The sequence below is a fragment of the Uloborus diversus genome, chromosome 9 (genome assembly GCF_026930045.1).
Source record: "Uloborus diversus isolate 005 chromosome 9, Udiv.v.3.1, whole genome shotgun sequence".
Taxonomy (NCBI): domain Eukaryota; kingdom Metazoa; phylum Arthropoda; class Arachnida; order Araneae; family Uloboridae; genus Uloborus; species Uloborus diversus.
Genome location: NC_072739.1, coordinates 157,302,813 through 157,323,626, shown reverse-complemented (window position 1 = coordinate 157,323,626; position 20,814 = coordinate 157,302,813). Strand labels below are relative to the sequence as shown.

Sequence of the window (20,814 nt, the reverse complement as noted above, 5' to 3'; positions counted from 1 at the left end):
ACATAAAGTTCTCCTAGAACTGGGGGGCCTTGCCCCGTATGCCCCCCCAATAAATCCACCCATGCCCTTCTGAACTATTCAAAAAAGAAAAAAATAATAATATTTTTTTTTATTTTAATTTTTGGAAGATGTGTTGTTACTACATAAAGTCCTCCCAAAACTGGGGGGGCATTGCCCCCCCCTCTGCCCCCCTTAAATCCGCCCATGCACATTGGGCTGGTGATTTTACAGCCTTTTTTTTTTAATTCAAAGGAAGTAAATCTACTTCATGGATATTTTTCAGGCTTTTAAATGAGACAGAAATCAAATTAAAATTCAAATAGTTTGGTGCTTCTTTGTCTTCTGAAAGCCTCTCTATGTTCCTCCTTGTGTGCTCGACTTCTTCGCAGCCTAATTTGGTCAAGATCCGATATACACTGTGGACTTATGCAGGAAATACAGTCAAACATGTCTATAATGATACTCTGCGGACCGAGAAAAAAATATTGTTATAGACAGATTATCACAGTAGACAGTTTGAATTAAAAAAATTTCAAATTCAAAAAATATAGTTCTGTGGCCTTACATACAACTTAAAATGAAAGTTTTGCAAAGTAAAATGTATAAAACTGTATTTAAGATATTATGAACATCAGTTTATTTTGTAAGAAATTTACAAATTTTTTTTTTTTCAAAAAAAAACTTGACAACTTTTTAATACTTTTTTTATGCAAATTACTTCAAAAGCGAATTTTGCTTGAAACATCGTCTTTCCAAATCAAGTGAAATCTGTCCTCTACAAATGAAAAATGGTTTGAAACTGACGGAGAAAGATAACTCCCGCGTTCCTAGTTGGGCGCCTTTTCCAAAAGATATAAACAGCTGTACACATTTCAACAATCATTTCTTCCCCCCTCCTTTTACCCCTCAGCTACAAAATGGTAGACTAACATTAGAAATAATCCATTCTTTTCTTATCTCACATTCCAGGAGCTTACTAGAGAGAAAAAAATATTGTTGCAGACAGGTTTTGTTAGAAAATGATTATCTTTGTATGCAGGTTTAAAATGCATTGAGTAAATAGGACATTCGCGAGGACCAAATGGAAATATCGTTGTAGGCAGGTTTATCGTTATGAACAGTATTGTTATACGCAGGTTTTACTGTATACACACATACATACAAATTCTTTGTTTTATTTAAATAGATAGAGCTATTACAGAGATAAGAAACCATCTTGCTCATATTTATTGTATATTCTCTTGCATTATGTTGCAGAAAGAAAATGAAAGTATGTTGAAACATTACTACAGTAGGCGCCGCTTAATATATTCACTTGGGAGAAACACAATTTGATAACAAAAGCTAACTGATAACAATAACCGAAAAGAATCCAGCAGACACAATTCCCCCCCCCCCCAAAAAAAGCTTTTTTTTCTGTTTTGCAACCGTAAATTAAAATTACAATGACTCAACTAAATGCAGTTTTAAATTATAAATTACTGAATAAGCAGAACAGAAATAGCCGAGTCATAAAAGGGAAAAATCAAAATATGCACTGTTTAAAAACATAGCAATAGGTGAAATAAAAGATGCCCATTCACTCTTGCATCTTTTCCCCCAATATTCATATACCAGAAGTTTGAAAGCAGATTCAACTTCACCATCTTTTTCACTAGGGTTTTGCTTGTTATTTAAATTTTCATTTAGCTTCGCTTTGTTTTCAATCTCATCACGATTCTTTAAGACTTACAAAGTAATGGCTGAGAAATTGACTCAGCATGGATAAATAGTCAAAGCATTCTAAAATGTTAATTTCTTTCTTGACGTTAAGTCATTGCATTTTTCCTCTATGAATAAAACGTTTGACCATTAAGAGTGAAGTTTTTAAGGTGTGTGGACAGGGAGAAAAAATCTTCTGCTTTACGGATAGAAGGGAACTTGTTTTCCCGGAAGCTACATACTCTATGATCACTGAGAACAAACTTTTAGTTGTTGCCTTCCTAAAAAAAAGTTTGCATTGCTACTGAATACCACAAAATGCCATTAAAAAAGTTAAGCTTTGTCATGGATTGCCTTCTTATTTCTTTCGAGGAACAAAAACAAGGATGAAAAAGTAATGACAATAAAAGAAGACACTGATTACAATATCCGACTCTTTTTAACACATGTTAATATACAAGTGTTTCCGGACTTCGTGATTCTGATAACATTAAGCGAATGACAACATTAACCATAATCACATTAAGTAGCGCCTACTGTATTTACTATTTGTTTAATAAAATGAGGATTTTTTAGGTTATTAATGAGGAGGAATGGCAGTTTATGTTTTTTGCTTTATTATAATAGTAAAAAATCTGAAACTAGTTGGGTAACCATAACTTTTTTTTTTACAATAAGGAGTTGACACTAAGAATGCTTTGCAGCACCCTTTGCCTACCCATTATGGCTCCTAATTTGGGAACCTCTGTGTGTTCTATAGAATTACACCAAGTTGGGTCATTCCATACGAAATGAGCAAAATTCGAAAAACGTGGTGGCCGCATGGTAACAGATTTTTATGAAATTTGGTATACAGGTTTCTTTTATGCCCATAAAAAAATATCTAAAATATTTTTGCTTAAAACTTTTTATTTGAATAGTTACATGAGATTGAAAATTGGTCAAATTGAACAGCATTCTCATAAATGCTAAATGTTGCATTTTTGAAGGCTTGTATCTTATTAACTATTTAATGAAAACATAAAAGTTATAGGTTGTTGCAATCTACGGAGTAGGGTAATTAATCTGATGTCAGAAAAATTTTCAAAGTTATCATAGTTAACTTTTAACTGAGCTTCAAAAACTGAAAATATTTCAATTTTCTTATAATTAAGCATTTTTTTTTTTTTTAAATCTCAATCTTTAAGGAATGCATTAGCTTTGATGAAATTCATTCCCAATATTGTGCTAAGTATCATAAAAGAAATTCCTTACTTTTGAAGTTGTATTTTAACTCCTTTATCTTCAAAATCAGTTTTAAACTTAGTGACATTTTGTAAAATGATGATTTTCCCCTTCACATAGACACAAAAATTCAAATGAGGGAAAATTCAGACAACTTTAAAATTTTACAAGAATATAGAGCTGTGTTTCTACTATTTGCCTGAAGAAACACAAAATTGGTTTTTGATTTCCAAACATAAAATAAAATTAAGAAAAATAGCATTTTCTTCGTGTTTTATGGGTCAATCCATACAGGTTCGACAGATGGGGGCGCTCGACCATTTTTAATTTTTTTGAAATTCATATCCCTAAAAGCTGGATATGAAAGATGTTTAAAACCACTTTTCTTTTTGCCTTAGTTCAAGTTACTCTACAGGGGTCTGTCCAGGATTTTTCACAAGGTCCGTTTTTTGTGAAAAATCAAATAATTTTGTGAAAAATGAATTAATTTTGTGAAAAATTAAAAAATTTCGCAAAAAAGAAAAATATCTACCATTCTGTATTATGTTAAATTATACTAGATATATTTCTGTACAGTATTTAAAATAATTGTAACAAAAATATAAATAAATAAAACAAAATTCAGAATAGGGTTCAGCATTCAACTTTTTGACCCAAGACACTCTTAAAAAGCACAGAATTTCGTTTAAAACTTATAAATTCCATGATTTTAACAAAAATAAAAAGATATTTCAATTGTTTACCTCTTAACAAAGCGTAATATTCATCAAAAATTCGAAAAATCGGATTCCCATAGCGGATGCAAAGAGATCGCAATTCTCAAAGTGAAGGCATCAAAAGTATAAAAATGGCTTGTAAAAGAAATATTTGATAAAATGATTTCAAAATTGCATTTTAGAGTCCTATGATAACATATCATTAATATCTGTGGATACAGTTGACACCCCCCCCCCCAAAAAAAAAATAATAATAATAAAATAAACCATCTATTCAGCATTTTAATTTTTGACTCATAACAGAAAATGGAATTTTGCTATAAAAACTTGAAATGAGAGTTCTAACAGAAATAAAGAGACTTTTCATTGATTTGAATCCTAATAAAGCGAAGTTAGCTTGAAAAAAGAACAAAATATGATTCTCATATCGGATGTTAAAAGATTGCATTTTTCAAAATGTAGACATCTAAAGAAAAAAAAACGGTAATTAAAAGAGTTTATTTAAAGTTAATCATCCTTGTTAGCATCGAAAAATCAAAACCCATATAATTTTCTCCCAAAATAACAATTAAACATCGCGCACCACACCATAAAAACAAAACCCAAATATTGACAAGCCGACTAAATGATGAGAATATTTTCTAATCAAGTCATTATAAAGGTTCAACGCCAGACGCTAAGTGGTGATAGTTTTGAAGTTGGTAACCCTATCTGAAGCGATCATATTTTTTCCTCACCCTTACTATCCCTTTGCAGTTCTAAGTTCATTTCGCAGATATATATTATTATTGTTTATTAAATCATGAGTGGAGAAAAGTGCTTACCAATGCCTTTTCAGAAAAGTTTACAACAACACTGCTGCTAATTAGCTGTGATAAAACAAACAACCATTATATTTATTTGGCAGTAGCAATTATTTATCCCTTGCAGGAGCATCACAAGAGTGCCGATTTTTTCCTTTTTTTTTTCAAAATTAGCCGATTTTGTATAAGCTGATCCCTCTAATTTGACTTAAAAAAAGGTTCCAAAAATTATCGGTTTATACACATGCATACACATGCGTTATTTTGCTTTCAGATTTGCTCTTTCAGTAAACAATTTGTGACAGATCCGATCTTGTTTATCAGAATTTTGTGAAGGGTCCGTTTTGTTTGATCAGGATTTTGTGAAAGGTCCGTTTTGTTTGATCGGGATTTTGTGAAAGGTCCGTTTTGGTAGATTGTTTTGGTAGATCGGATTTTTTTGAAGGGTCCGTTAACGGACCCAAATATCCTCTGGCCAGACCCCTGCTCTAGTAACAAAAATATGCTGATTCCAATGATTAAAATTTAGTAGCATCTAAAAGATACTTCAATATGTTACGTAAAAAAGCTTGAGTAAATTTAGAGCATTCCCTCATCTTCATAAAACATCAGAAATAGAGGAAAGAATGAAACTTTCGAAAATTTTCGATTTTTTAAAGTACGATTTCGTCATCAAGAAATTCATGAACAATTACTAAATTAGAGCAGATAGTTAGTTTTAGTTTTTCAATCTGAATCATTTTTACTATTATTTTTTCATTAAAAGAGCTAGAAGAGCGATTTGAAATCTGAAGTGAATTGGCAAAATTTCAATATTTGACCGTTTAACCGCCGAACTATTGACGGATGATCAAATTTGAGTAATTTTTTGAAATTATGTCTATTTATGTCTAGTAAATACAGAAATAAAATAAAATTTCTAGAAAAATTTTTTTTACTGTGTTTTCAGTATGTTCCATTTTTGGAACATTGGCGCTTTGCATGAATTTTTTTTTTCAGAGAATTTTTTTAAACTAAGAGGTTTTGAATGCGGTTTTTATCTTAGCATACTTTATTGCGGGAAAAGTAATATTTTAAATTGCATTTATGTACATATCAGAATTCAGAAAATCCAATACAGAAATATCTAATGCCCATGATATGAAAGGAAGCATTGCTGGTGAAGTCGTTTCTCGCAATGGAAACATTTCTCAGTCGTATTTTTTTGCACACCGCACAACGTCCTTGGGATGCAGATACAATATAATGTCCGTCAGACATTCTTGATCGATTATGTAAAGGACAACGAGGCCCTGGATAACTTTCTACTCGTACTTTTCTTCTTAGGAGGACAGTTGTTATTTCTCTTCGGAACTCTAAATGCTTCATCTTCACTTCGTGTAACTCACAATGAAGTAACCAACTAGCTACAACTGAAATATTCAGAGCATTACTAAAAAGATTCCACCACCATTTTTTACTAATCAAATGAGGTCTGTAGCTCCCAAAAAGTTTATCCAAGACGTCCACACCCCCCATTCCTTCATTGTATCTCTTGATAAGATGAGGTTGTGGCACATCTATCTTGCATTTCTGCGCATTTGAGTAACATTTTACAGATGCAAGTGGCTCATGTGTATAACAATTAGATGCTACTGTAACCACTGCATTATCATTCCAGCTGCACATGTACACTGATCCATCAGATCAATAGTCAAAATTTCATCGATCTTCTTTAGAAAGCGCTTTTTTGGATTTCAGTGGAGAATGGCCAGTTCGGTTTTCGCGAATTGTTCCTGTTGCTCTTTTGCCTTTTTTTTGATAGCTGAGAAATTAAGTCATATGATGTAAAAAAGTTATCAAAGTATACTTCATGCTTAGACGTGTCAGTCAAAACTGATAATAGATCATTTACAACTCTGGATCCTAATTGCACATCAGGGGATCCTTCTTTTTTGCCTGAATAAATCTCCATGGAATATGGGTATCCACTTGAAGAGCACAGCATCCAAATTTTGAAGCCGAATCTTATTGGTTTTCATCTAATAAACATTTTCCATGAATGCCGACCGTAGTAGGGAACCATAGATTCATCTATGCTCAATTTTTCATGAATTACACCAAATTGTTGAGGGTTTTTACACAATTCTTCTTAAATAGGGAAAACTTTTCTTAGTTTGTCATTTTGTTTTAATTCATGGTTGTCCATCAAATGAAAGTTGTTTTTTATTTTTCGAAAACGATTTTGAGGCATAACTGTTGGTACAATAGGCACAGATGTATCTTCTGCACTGCTCCAATACATATCTTCAGAAGGAACAGAATGGTACCCACTCAATAGCAACAAACCAAAAAATTGTAGGATTTCATCTCTGTCAACATCTATTCTTCCTCAGTGATATTGCCTAGTTCATCAGGGGGTAATTGGCCTATATCTACATCTGACAAATCCGAATCTGACAATGTCTCTAAATAAGCCACAGCTTGTCCTACAGTAAGAAATCTAATAGACATTTTTGTAACATTTATAAACAGTTGGTATACGTCAAACAGAATTTCGTTTCGCTCGAAAACAAAGCTAGCGAATTATTGAACTGCATTTAAAATATGAAGAATAAAACGCTCACTAATGTTATTTTTTATTATCACGTGACAATGCAGCTGTCCGAGCAGGTGTGGATTCGGAGCCATATAGTCCGTCAAACAGAAGACTGTTATTTTCTTTGCTAACGAAACTTCATATCCTTTCAAAATATAAACTTACTTGGTTTTACCAACATCTACATCAGAGTACATTCAAAATGAGAGAGAAAAAAAAGAAACATATATTACGAAAAATGAAATTTCCCCTTGGAAGTCGAACGATTTACTTCTTGGAAATTTGACTCCCTAAAAGCGCCAATGTTCCAAAATTGGAACATGCTATTTTGAAGGGGTAAACCTTTCGGAAATATCATTGTACATTTCTACAAGCATTTTAAAATCATACATTGAAGTATTTTTCACAACTATAATAAATATCATCACATTTTCTCAAAAAGCCAATTTTTGGTAAATTTTATAAGAAAAAGTTGCAAAAAGCTAAAAAAACACTCATCTTTGAAAAATCGCAATAAATAATTGAAAACATATAAACAATCAAGCAGGAAATCAAAAAATACTTTGAAATAAGACTAAACTGTGTTAAAAAAAGCTTGTTTATTTTAACGTTATTTCTTGGGAAAATTTTCACTTAAATATGATGTTCCATTTTTGGAACATTGGTGGGTAAACGGTTAATATCTCAGATTCAAAAAAAGATCCGAAAAAATTTTACATTGCTCTTTCCCAATAGAGATTTGTTTATAGAATGCGGAAATATGAAGTTTTTTTTTTTTTTACCTTTCATCAACTTCTTCAAAATCATTCCAAAACTTTATTATATGTAAAGAGCAGTATGTATAGCCATTCAAGTATTTCATTAATAGCATCTTTATTATTAAATTGCAAAATTCAAAAAGTAGTAAATAAAATTTTCATTGGAAAAGTTAAAAATCAGATTAACAATTGTGAAAATGGTGAAACTTAAATTATGATGATGTCCAAAATCCGTTACCTACAGGACAACAATGTCCAAAATCTGTTACCTACAGACTGCTGATTTAATTTGCCAATTAACAATTTTTACAAATGCCTGCTGTCTTTTCATGTTCATATATTGTGTTCTAGGTATGCATACTATAGAATAAATGCAAAATTGATGTCAAAGTTAACTTTTTTGTTCCCACCTTTCGAGAACTGCCCTATGGTCTTTATCATTTCAAAAGTTTTACACTTAACAGAAAAAGACAAAGCTGTGATATATAATTAACCTTTCAAGTTTGGAACCAAATTGAAATGGCGTAGAATTTTAAAACAAATAGTTTAATTTAAAGCTCAATCTTTTCTAAGATTTATCTTTTTGTATTCACTTTTTTCGTTGATAGATTAAAATTATTTAAAATTTTGACGAATGTAATGAGCCCTAAAATTATACATAAACTGAGCCTTATGCATAAATTGATAAACTATTTTATTTTCATTGTGTTAAAAAATAAGTCTTGGTATGATTAGAAAAAATGTTGATCATAAGCCATTATGCTCAACACTGGTTCAAAGGAAAGATCCGCAAGATTCATATAAAGTAATGCGGTATTTGAAGACATCAATCATGCGCTTGGCTTGGACAAGAACAAATTGGTGCCAAGCAGATGGCAAAAGCAAATACCATTGGTTTACTTTTTTCTACTTCAGAAAATATCTCCAGAAATGGCCCCTATAGCGGCAAACTTTCCGGCACCCTGTTTATTTATTTATGGTCGAATATTTTTCATGAACACAGTACTAGTAGTTCAAACTATGATTAATATTGAATAATTTTTGACAAAATCGGTTCACTTTTGAATAAAAGAAAGTTGTCTAAACAGTTGGCACTGCATGAAAAAACAAAATTGGGGTAAACCCCTCTAACATAATTTTGTATCTTATACGAGTTCACTAATGAAGGGTTCTTTGCTATAAAGTATACAAATAGGTTTAATGTAATTTTTATAAGTTTAATTTATTAATAATTATTAACTTACCTATATTTACATTTCTTAGGACTTCGCCTACGATCCCTATTGTTATGGAAAGAGGGACAAGCATAACCTTGTCTACATAACCGAGGGGGCCTTTTACATTGTTCTGTTTTGTAATTTGCTAAAACATAATTGGTATCTAAAATAGAAAAAAAAAAACATTCAAGTTATAATCATTAATGTGCACACAAAATGCAATAATTCTTATATTGTCCTATTTAATTTTGGAAGGCTTAAGAAATTGTTTACATTCAATGGGGATCTCTACAACAGCAACTTCATAAAAGTACTTACATACAACTATCATGGCTTGCTACATTTGTGCAATAATTCTTATATTGTCCTATTTAATTTTGGAAGGCTTAAGAAATTGTTTACATTCAATGGGGATCTCTACAACAGCAACTTCATAAAAGTACTTACATACAACTATCATGGCTTGCTACATTTGACCTTGTGCTGTATTGCCATTCTTGGAGAGGGGACTTATTTACTTACTACAAATTTGATCATTTTTATAGAAAAATACAATAAAATGCTAAAAACAAGCTTAAAATATAATGTTAAAAACTACAAATTAAAATTTGAAATTCTTTTGAATAATACTGAAATATACTATTATATGGGATGCTATTTTATTTCACAATACTTATGAATAATGTCTTGAGACTAACCAGAATAAAGGATACAGAAATTATGTCATTATAAAGATGTTTTGCATGCTTAACAAAGTAGCAACACTTTATAAGATAATTTTGAAATTGAAGAACTTTATTAGACTGAATTTATTAAATTATTTATTAAATTAAGTGGGAGTGTGGATTAACTAGAATATTAAAGTCTGGGTGAACCAGAACTTTTTTTTAACTTAAAAAGTATTTTAAGTCAAAAAAAAAAAAATATCCTTTCTTGCAGTTTAAATTCAAATTTTTAAATTAAAGGTATATTAATTAATTTGTAAGTAAAATAAATTGGTTCTGGACTGCAATTTCACAATGCAGTAAAACTAAAAAATAAGGAAAGACAATTTAAAAGTTACATACAAGTATTGAAACATATAAGGTAATCATGCATTTAACTAATAATCATGTATGAAGATAATTATGTATTATTCTTTGAGAGGAGAGGAGGGTTCAAGACTTTGAGAGTTAATGACAAGGGGATTGGGAGGAGCAACAAGAAATGTGAAACCATAAAGATTACGTTTGAAAAATAGCATGACATATGAGGCAGTAAAAAGCAAAGAAATGCAAGTGGACTATTTTAAGTTTTCAGTAAAACACGTTTAAAGATCAGATCCTAGGTAGGCTTTCATTGAAATTTTTTTCTAAATCATGCTGTACAGCAGCACCTACCAGAGCTGCTAGTAAAGGGTGTCCCAAAATTAACGCAAGATTTGAATTTGCCGCCATTTTTGCAATAAATGGTTGGCAACCCTGAAAAAAGAACAATTTGACAGCTGAGAGTTTAGGGTAATCAAAAATGGAGCGTTATACGATACAATAACGCGCTTTCATTATTGAACAATTGTTTCAAAAATAATGAAAGTTGAGGCTGGTCAAGCAGTTACTGTTATTGGCGCTCGGTATCACAACACGGTAATGCACGGGTGGTTGTGGGCTTGTTGACACAGACCTTTGAATTCAAATAACCCCATAAGAAGAAATTTTAAAATGTTAAATCACACGATCTAGGGTGCCAATTCTGATGACCGAAATGAGAGAGTACGCGACCAGGGAATGCCTCATGCAGTCATTGAAATGTTTCACTCTCTCTAGCTGTATGGTACAATAACACCCCATTTTTACTAACCCTATACTTTCAACTGTCAAATTGTTCTTTTTTCATGGCTGCCAACAATTTATGGAAAAAATGGTGGCAAATTCAAATCTTGCTTTAATTTTGGGACACCCTTTACAATCTCTTGCCCCAAGACAGAGGAGAGGTTCACCTACCATTTGTACTGGTTATCTCTAAATTTTTAATTTTGCCACTTGCATCCCTTTGCTTCTCACAACCTCATATGACAAAATAGGGAAGTGTGGCTTTTTGCACAATGGAGTGGGGGGGGGGAGATAAAAATGGTGGGGAAAAAAGTGATCCAACGTTTGGACAGCCCCTCATGTGGTTTTCTTTTTCTAGGGCGTAACCAGACTTTTGTTTCAGAGGGGGTTTTACCAAACACATTTTTTGAAACATTGATATGGTCTATCAAATTTGGTTTCATGTGTATTCTATTGACTTTTGTTACAATAGATTATCTAAATGGAAGGAGGCGATGTTCTTACAAATTGCCATATTGTTGCATAATTAATGAATTTCTCAATAACTATGATAAACTACCATAAACACATAATAAGTTTGTACAATTTTTCAGTCATACTAATTTCATTTCAGAAATAAAATTGAAATATTAATAATGACAAAAATATTATTTTGTTACTAAAAAATAATCAAAATAATAAAATAAATAATCGAAAGCATTTCTTTAGATGAAAAATTTCGGAGGGGGTTTGAACCAAATAAAACACCCCCTTCCATACCGCCCTGTCTGTTTCTATCACAATCCAAAAATTACATATCAATTTCAAACAGAATAGTTTTAATAAGCTATAAATCACAGGTAGAATATTGTAAAACATTGCACTGTAAGACTACCCTTGAAAAATTGAAAATTTAAAACTTCCTTAACTATGTTTCAGCTTACAAAAAATAAATATTTTAAGACAAAAACTTAACAAACAAGGAGAAAAAAATCCAAAATGACTTATTTTCACAACCATTACATAAACAGCATTTCTTTCTTACCTTGCCATTTGGGATCTTCATTTAAAGCATTTCTTTCTTTGTCTAAGTTATTGGGACCGGATATTCCATTTGGTCCTTCTTCATTAGATTCCATTGCCTGCAACTCTCTAAGATCATATACAGGATTTCGCAGATCATGGATCCCATGAGCAAAAGCACAGTGTGGTCCATTTTTAACACAATACCCTCTGCTATCTGTGTCATAAACACACACACCTGTTTTATAATACCTAAGATGGTAACGTCTTTCTGTATCTCCAGCAGTGCGATGAAGATAGGAACAACTGAAAATGAATCAAATTCTTCGTTATTGTATAATCACACATTACTTTTCAACACAGAGCAAGCACACAGAAAGAGGGATCTATGTAGTTTTGCCAGATGAAGTTGAGATAGTATAATGCAGATAGTTAAATTTAGAGCAATATATTCAAAAAATAAAATCAACTGCTTTTAATTGAAGATTTTGTTAAAAAATCACTTGATTCAAATCAATTGATTTTTTAAAAAATCACTTGATTTAAATCGTGATTTTAATCACAATTCAAATCAAGCTGATTTAAATAAACGATCCCTGATCTTTAGCTTTTTAGTATCAAGACCTTATATTTCAGTACTTAGTAACCATTAAATAAAGATGGCAATGGCCTAAAAACACCAGAAATTTTACAGAATAAACCAGTTAATATTCAAAACAGTCTGTATCTACTCTGAAAAATTGAAAATTTCCAACCAAACAATGCATTTAGAAATTTAAAATACAGATATTCCAATCCTTTTTTAAAAATTTAAATACATAACTTTTCATCTTCAAATACAATATGTAATCAGGGCCGGCACCAAGGGAAGAGGAGGATGCAATACAGGCCTGGGATTCACGGGCCGACGAAATTAAAAACATCCCAGTGCTTAATATGTATGTTCGTTGTTAAAAATTAAAAAGACAGATTAAGTTCAAATGCTTTGTAGCTGCTCTTTTTACCAATGTGACGTACTTAATGTGAAGAGAATGATTAGTTTAGCTTCATTCTAAACCAATTGTAAACACTGAGGGTGATGGCACAGCAGTGGGAGTTCATATATGGGGGCAAGTGGGGGCTCAAGTCCCTCATCCCTTAGAAATTAGATTTTCCTAGCTTTTATTGATTTTTTCTTTGCAAAAATGTAAAAACATTTCTTTTCCAGCCATTGATGAATAAGTTTTTTAAAATGTCAAAAAAAAAAAAAACTTATCTGTAAAGAAATCAGTTTCCATAGAGAAAATATCTGAGCCCCCCCCCTACAATTTTGCATATGGGCACAGCTGTGAGAAATTTCCAAGAACTGTTGTGCCTGCCAGGCACTAGTCGCTCACATTCTCACGGGCCTGCAGGTGCATAAGCAGGTTGCTGAATGGTTAACAGAATACTAAACCTATGTTTCTTTCAAGCTCACATTTCAGTGCTGTTTTCATGTTCTTGTGTGATTGGTTTTGCACAATTCTGTGTTGTTTTTAGAAGATTAATTTAACTGATAATTTTTATTAACTATTTTTTCTGCATGAAATACACCCCCAGCTCAATCAATTCCAGCTGAGGACTGCAGTTTCGTGCATATAAGAACTCATCACCCCGACATAGGAAGTGACTGAGCCATAAGTGCAAAACCTCTTAAGGAAGCTAAACTAGTAGCTAATACAGAATTTAAACTGGTATCTAATTGGAGTTGAACCGAACCACTACTTTGGTCACTCCTAATGTTGTATTAGCTACCAGTTTGTTTGGCACTCTAGGTTTCCTTTAGAGGTTTTCCACCTACGGCTCAGTCACTTCCTATGCCAGGCTGATGAGTGCTAATAAGCACGAAACTGCAGTCATCGGCTGGAATTGACTGAGCTGGCGGTGTATTTCATGTATTTCTGCCTTAGCCATGGCTATAGGGAGGTAACTTACTGAATATTTTTTATAGTTTTTGTATTGTAAGGGCCCTGCTACTATCTAAGGGCCCAGACTTCTTAATTGCACAGGGGCCCGAGAATCCTGTCGCTGGGCCTGTGTGTAATATAAATACCATATATATCAAGTATAACTAGTAACTTTGCTCACTAAAAATGAAACACACAGGAAACCAGAAATAGATTCATCTATTACATTTGTCATACCTTAATATATTTAAATCCCTTAAATGCATCTTTTCTGAATGCAATCCTTTTTACTACATTTTGGGAATAGAATTGAATAAAAATGTCTAACGTAGGGTTTTTGACATAGCGTGAGAGTGAGCACTTTTCAAAGAAATCTTACTCAAAAAATATTTGAGAGACTTTCTCAGGATTTTGTCATGGCTCTTAAATTGTATAGTAAGATTTTTAAAAATAATCTTTCAATTTTTAAAACTCAACTTTCACTCTAATTTCAACAGAAGGTGAGATTTTCTCAATCGCATATTTTCCTCTAATGAGAACCTTGGTCTAACATTTTACGTACTGACCCCCCCCCCCCCCCCCCCCACCCAAGTTAAGATTTACTAAACCAATTTTCATTCCAAAAAATATGGTCACCATATCAATACATAATGTAGCATGAATAGAATTTATGAAGACTTAATCTTTATTCAATGCAAATGTGGGAATGCTTATTCTACACTGATCAGAACAAAATGAAAATCCTGCTAACCTAACCATAGAAAATAGAATCTAAGGAATGAGCTCATTTTATTGAAATAATATTAGCATTTTTGCCCCCCCCCTCCAAAAAAAACTTCATAAAAAACTTAACAAAATTAACGCTTTCAAGCCTTTTGCCAGGGGAACCCTTCTCCCTAAGAGCAAGGGTGCACCCTTGAAATATTGCAAAGACCCTCTACCAAAAAGAGAGAAATACCCCTCAACTCCTTCCCTGGGCCAGGCACCCCTGCCTTCCCCAAAAAAGGTTCAAACTAACTACTAAATTTCACAGCTGTAGGTGCTAAAGTCACCTAAGCTAAAATGGCACTTTTGTTTGTTTGAAAAGTTGTTTGGACGATATAGCATGTCAGTAGCATAGCTATTAAAAATAAAATTCAGAGGAGCTATGGTTTGATTTGTTTAAGACTTTTCTATGGTAAAAAAAGGAAAACAGTTTTGCAAGAGGGGGGAGAATATGTTCCCAAATCAACCCCCTTAGATAAATGATATTTCGTGCCTCCCGAATTGTTTTATGACTATATTATATTAGTAATATTGTTCATTTATAATTAAAAATAACCAAAAAGTTACGTACTATATTTCAATGATGTATTAATGCATCATTAACATAACAAAGTAATATAATATATAATCCTTTTTTATTTTATATTCCTAAAATTATTAGCAGTGTAACAATTTTACTTCATATTAAAAGTGCCAAATTAAATATTAAACATTGATTTAAAAAAAAAAATCTTATGACTGTGCACTGACTAATGAATATATTTTTTATTTCTGAATTACATAACTGTGTAAAAGTACTGTCCAACCACGGATTGCATGGAATTTTCAAATGCCCAGATAAGATGAATCTATGTGAATAAGGGGGGAGAGTAAAAATTTGATGAGCGTATTTCGCTCATTTGAATGCGACTCTGCTTCTGCAAAAGCTGACATCTGTAAAAAATAATAGATTCTTCCATTTCCGGCTGTAAAACGGATGTTTGTCTTTCCATACAATCCGTAGTCAGACAGAAACTAACAAAATAAAAATTAGCAAAACAGCAAATGCTAATTTAACTCGACTTAAATTGATAAAAATGTAAAATGAAATATTAGATATAAATGATGAAAGAAACCTTAACTTTAAGTCTGCACGTTGTAATAATAATGTTAAACGAGCTGATGTGTGCATCACATGACTTCCTTTTACTCCAATTTAATGTCATTTCCCCATTATTCGCTATTTTAATGTGATTCAATATTTATTCTCTAAATATCACCAACAATGGCCAAATTGAAACCAAAAAAAAAAAAAACTCCGCCAAATTTGTCGCCAAGTTGGCGACAAAACTTGGCGACCAAAAGACTGGCGATATATTGCCAAGTGTCCGACAAATTATAACGCCACTTGAGTTTACATCGAAATTAACAATGATTTCCCCCCAAAAAGGTGCAAAAGACCCCCTTAGGAACATCCGAAAGCAACCAAAAGGGGAGGTGCACAACTAGACCCCACTACGAGTCTATGTACCAAATTTCAACTTTCTAGGACATACCATTTTTGAGTTATGCGAGATACATACGCACATACGCACATACATACAGACGTCACGAGAAAAGTCGTTGTAATTACCTCGGTGATGGTCAAAATGGATATTTCGCGTGTCTATACATTCTTAGGCACTCGACCGCATGTGGTCGAATCGAAAAAAAAACTCAACATTCATTTGGGGGTGAGCAAAATGGAAATTAAGGGCGATTTTTGAGTGAAAATTTTTTCGCGAATACAATACTTCCTTTTTTGTAAAAGGAAGTAAAAATGAAGCTTGATTTGAAGATGTGCATTTACTGTTTTGAAGACCTCTGTTTGCTGTTTGAAAATATCGGATATATATCAAAATATCGGATATTTTTGATATTTTCAAACCGTGACTCCCATATTGCAGGGGTTTTCCAACTTTTCCGATTTGCGGCACCCTAGGAAGAATTTGGATTTTCTCAAAGTACCCTAGCCTATTGCGGCATCCAGTTTGAGAACCCCGTGCTATAATGGATTATGATACAATAACATTCATTGTTCAGAGTGCAGTGTTTGCAATTTTAACAGAGGTGATGCAACATATTATTGAAGTTATGAATGGTAACAGTTGGAGTTGTCAAATCTTAAGAACAAAGATGCTCATGGTGATTATTCAGTTGTATTTTAGTTGTTAATATGGATGCTAATATTAGATTCAGTTTGAATAAAATTAATATTTGAAACGTTATTACTTTATATTTTCCTTATGATATTATAAGAAAACATAACAGGTGATAATGGTAAGTTTTTCTGAAGACAGTGTAAAATTTTTGGAAACTATGAGGAAACTCGACCCTCTACCCTTACATAAACCCTTCTTCAATTTGTGCACACAAAACTCATTGGGAAAAAAAAAACATTTTAAAAGGTTTTTTTTTCTTATCTTTTCAGTTTTAAAATGTATTGTCAGCTCAAAATTTTGGGAATTTTCAGATCACAAGCACCCTTGAATTTTAACCTTGTTTTTTGCGTGAATTTATTGCACAAAAGCAATCATTTCATTTGTGTTGCATAACTAACTTTGCTTAAAATCTAACTCTTTTTTAGTTTTTAAAATTTAAAAAAAAAAAAATCACTCAAAGTGTTTTATAAAAAGACAAGACGAAAATAAAAGGAGTTGAACAGGAGAAAAAACTTTTTAATGCCTCTCAATTTGAGTGAAGAGGAAAAATATCAATTTTCTGCATGAAATTTATTACATGCATTGGCTTTTCTATACTAAAATACTTATTAGAAAAATTAACTAACGCAAGCTTCAGAAAAAACGAACAAAAAAACTTAGGGTTAAAGGAGGAACTCAACACAAAAACAACATAAAAAGTTGAAATTCAAAAATAAGTTTATGGAAATAACTCGAATTTAACCGCTTTGAATGTAAAATGAAAAATTTTGATTTTGCTATCAGCTGCTTCAAAACAGTAAACATTCAGCTGTCAAGATTGAATCTTACATTAACTTAAGCTGACACTAAAAACGTCACAGATGCGCGCGCGCAACACAACATGGCGGGACGCACTAATATGGCGTATTTTGTTTACAAGCAAAAGAACCGTCCACATGTCGAAAATAATCAGCCCATCCCCCTCAAATTTCTTTCGTCCCATGACCTTGATGAGCCAGAGAAAGCCAACATGAAATCCACTTCAAATTTTTGGCTAAAAAAAACCCCCAAATTGGCTCAAAATCCGAGCGAGAGCGGAAGTAAACATTGGGAAACGATTGTTAAGGCGAAAGAGCTTCTTCCCTACGAACAGAAACATGGCTGCACGCGCAGGGGAGTACCAGTTGTCAAGCACTGTCAATGGAAGTACTCACTCGTCTCCGTCGGGGCAGATACCAGTCGTCTCGTCATATTTTGAACAGTACACATCAGGGCTATAATTAAAAGTACCATCTCTTCTTCTGACAGGCCTCCGTCGACGTTGATTCATAAAATGCCAATAGAAGCACGTGAAGGGTTTATGTTGTGTGCATTTGTGCTGCAGGAACAGCGGACACTGCTCCACGCGAAATTCCTTTAAATATCTGAAATCAAACGCAAGAGAATCACCATAAGCTACGTTAAAAGGTACTCTATACATAATTCTCCGATTATATTGCGAGTCAGAATCTTTTTTTCTAAACTTACGTGTAGTGAATAGGTTTCTCTGCTTGCGTTGTTGACGAAACGGACTTCCCTTCTGAACTAGACGGCATTTTGGATTGGGATCGTCTCGCGCGCACTTATCTGCGCAGGTGACGCTGACTTATACTTTAATTCTATTGGGTGATCGAAATCACATGATTCCTGCTGTCATTTCATCAAAACAACAACTACATGCACGCTTCATTTTAACTCCTTTCACTTGGATTAAAACGAAAGTCCTGAACAAGTTTCCACAAAAGATTTTAAATGGAATACGATCTTCAAAGTAAACTATTTGGCTAAAAAGGATACAGAGCTCATGTTATAAGTCGGGGCTTTCCTTCACCAGCAAGTGATTGGAGATATTGAAAATATTTGTTTGCAACAGAAGAACATAGCTCTGTGAAGGAACTAAAAAACTAATTGTTTCAAACGCTTCTTTGAAAACAATGTTTCAAATAATTTTTTTGGGTTAATTTTTATATGCAGATTTTTTTTTAATGAATTCGAATAAATAAAAGTATAATAATTATTATTATTTTTAAAGTGAGAAGTTGGAGAGATTAGAGAACCTTAATCTCAGATCTTATTTGGACCAAATGAGCTATACTGCCGTGCTAAGCACAAAAATCATATCTACGCTTTTCATCAAAATTGAGTTATGATCACCAGGTGGTTCTTTGTCACATAGTTCACCTAAATACAATGTTTTATGGTCATTAGTCAGGGGGAATTTTTTTTTTTTTAAAAATATAAAACAGTTGCATTTGAATCAAATATATGGAGGCACACAACTTTAAATGGCAATTTCTTCATTTGAATTCAGCTGCAGATACAACTTTTGCACTTAGCGCAGCAGTATAGTTGGGGCAAACCTTACCTGACAGCATCCTGATGCTGTGGTTGGGATCTGCTTAGCCTTCACTGTGCTGCTAAGACAGGTTTGCCCTAACTAGAGACATACTTTCTAAGATTCATCTCCACAGTTAATATTTAAATTCAAACAGAAATGCATGAAATATGAATTATGCAATATTTTTCTACTAAGGACAGATTTAAAAAAAAAAATTAAATTAAATAAATTATAATCCAGTTTAAGCTAATTTACAAGCTGGTCAGTTATCTAATTATTCATTTTCATTATTATTGTTGCATTCACGTTAATACTTTCTTTATTTGTAAACATGTATTACACTTTCCAGATATGAGCCGAATTTTAAACAATACAGTCGAATCCCGACTTAAGCGAAGGATGCATTCCAAGACCCCTCGCGCAAGGGGAAATTCTAAACATAAGTTGCAGAACAACGTATGTTTAGAATTTTTTTATAAGCATACCTAATTATTTCAGACATGTGTTATAACCCCTCAAATTGTTTCAGACCATTTCTTAACTATATATTACTGTATCTTTTATAAAGAACTGACTTTTTACTGTAATTTAGAAAAAGCGTTACTATTAAACATAAATTACTGTTATGAAGCACAAAATCAATGACCAATGAGATGCATGAATTAAGGTACTTACATTAAGTACATTACTGCAATAAAATAGCACTGAGCAGTAGATATCGTAAACTTAATTATAATTTTTTAAATGATGGTTTATGCACTGTGAGAATACTATTTCTGGCCTATTTAAGCCACAATGAAAGAGCAAGGGTTCAAAAATAGTTTTTTTCCCCCAAAAAGAGAGCATTTGAGGCTATTCATTTGAATAAAACATTAGGTAAACCAATCCATTTATAAATTATTTAGCTGTGTATCTCCTTGATTTTGAGGTGCATGTAGGGGCAGATCTAGAGGGGGGGGGCATGGCCCCTCCCAAAGCCTTGTGATTGTAGAAATTTTTTTAAGAAAAAAAAACAAGAAAAAAAATATTATGAGAAGATAACAAAATTTAACACATGTGTTATACTGAAAAAGAAGCATAGGCCTTAAATGGGAGATAAATTATGTCCCTACCCTCAAAACAAAACTTTTATTTCCAAAATTTTTCTCCATCTTTTACATCATTTCTTGATTCCAACAGACACTTGGACAATCTCTAAATGCTACTGTTCTCAGAGTATACCTAAGACCAAAGAGATCCTAAATTTTCGTTTTTATGGCTTTAATTTCGAAACTAGTGGGAGAACCCTCTTTTCCCATACCCTTTGCCTTGATATGTAGCAAAAAATTGCATTTTAAGTCTTTTATTTGGAAAAATGTCAATGGAAACTAGCTTATCCAGCCCTTATCACTTAACTTGCTTAAAAGCAACTTAAATAAAAAATTTTGGGACTTCAATTACAAACGATTTTTGATAGGACCCCCTCCCTCCCTAGTTTATACTGTGGAGGTTTTTGGAGGAGTTCACGAATCTTTCATCTCTTTCAAAATATGTATAAATATAGTTAAAAATCGAATTTTTAGAGCCTCAAAAATAAAATATTTCCAGGAAGGAAGGATTCTAAGCACCTTCACACTTTCTTTAATGTAAGCAAACATTTCCTAAAGATGCATTGTTAGGCTGGACATTTGAAGAGCTAGAAAAGCACCCCTCCTCTTCTAACTTCTCAATGTATAATGACAGAATATTTTGGTTTCTAAGCTTTATTTTCAAAAAGTATTTTGGGGCCAGTGCCCGACGCC

At 32.7% G+C, this 20,814-nt stretch overlaps 1 protein-coding gene across 1 annotated transcript in view; it reads right to left on the bottom strand.

The window, feature by feature from the left end:
* Positions 1-18,736, bottom strand: part of LOC129229292 (putative E3 ubiquitin-protein ligase UNKL) — a 50,176-nt gene extending 31,440 nt beyond the window's left edge. The window contains exons 1-4 of the mRNA XM_054863565.1: positions 18,184-18,736; positions 17,871-18,080; positions 11,830-12,113; positions 9,025-9,160 (exon numbers count right to left, since the gene is read on the bottom strand). Of these exons, the coding sequence (XP_054719540.1) occupies positions 9,025-9,160; positions 11,830-12,113; positions 17,871-18,080; positions 18,184-18,251 (698 nt within the window). The 5' untranslated portion in view covers positions 18,252-18,736. The remainder of the gene's footprint in view (positions 1-9,024; positions 9,161-11,829; positions 12,114-17,870; positions 18,081-18,183) is intronic.
* Between the last annotated feature and the right edge of the window lie 2,078 nt (positions 18,737-20,814).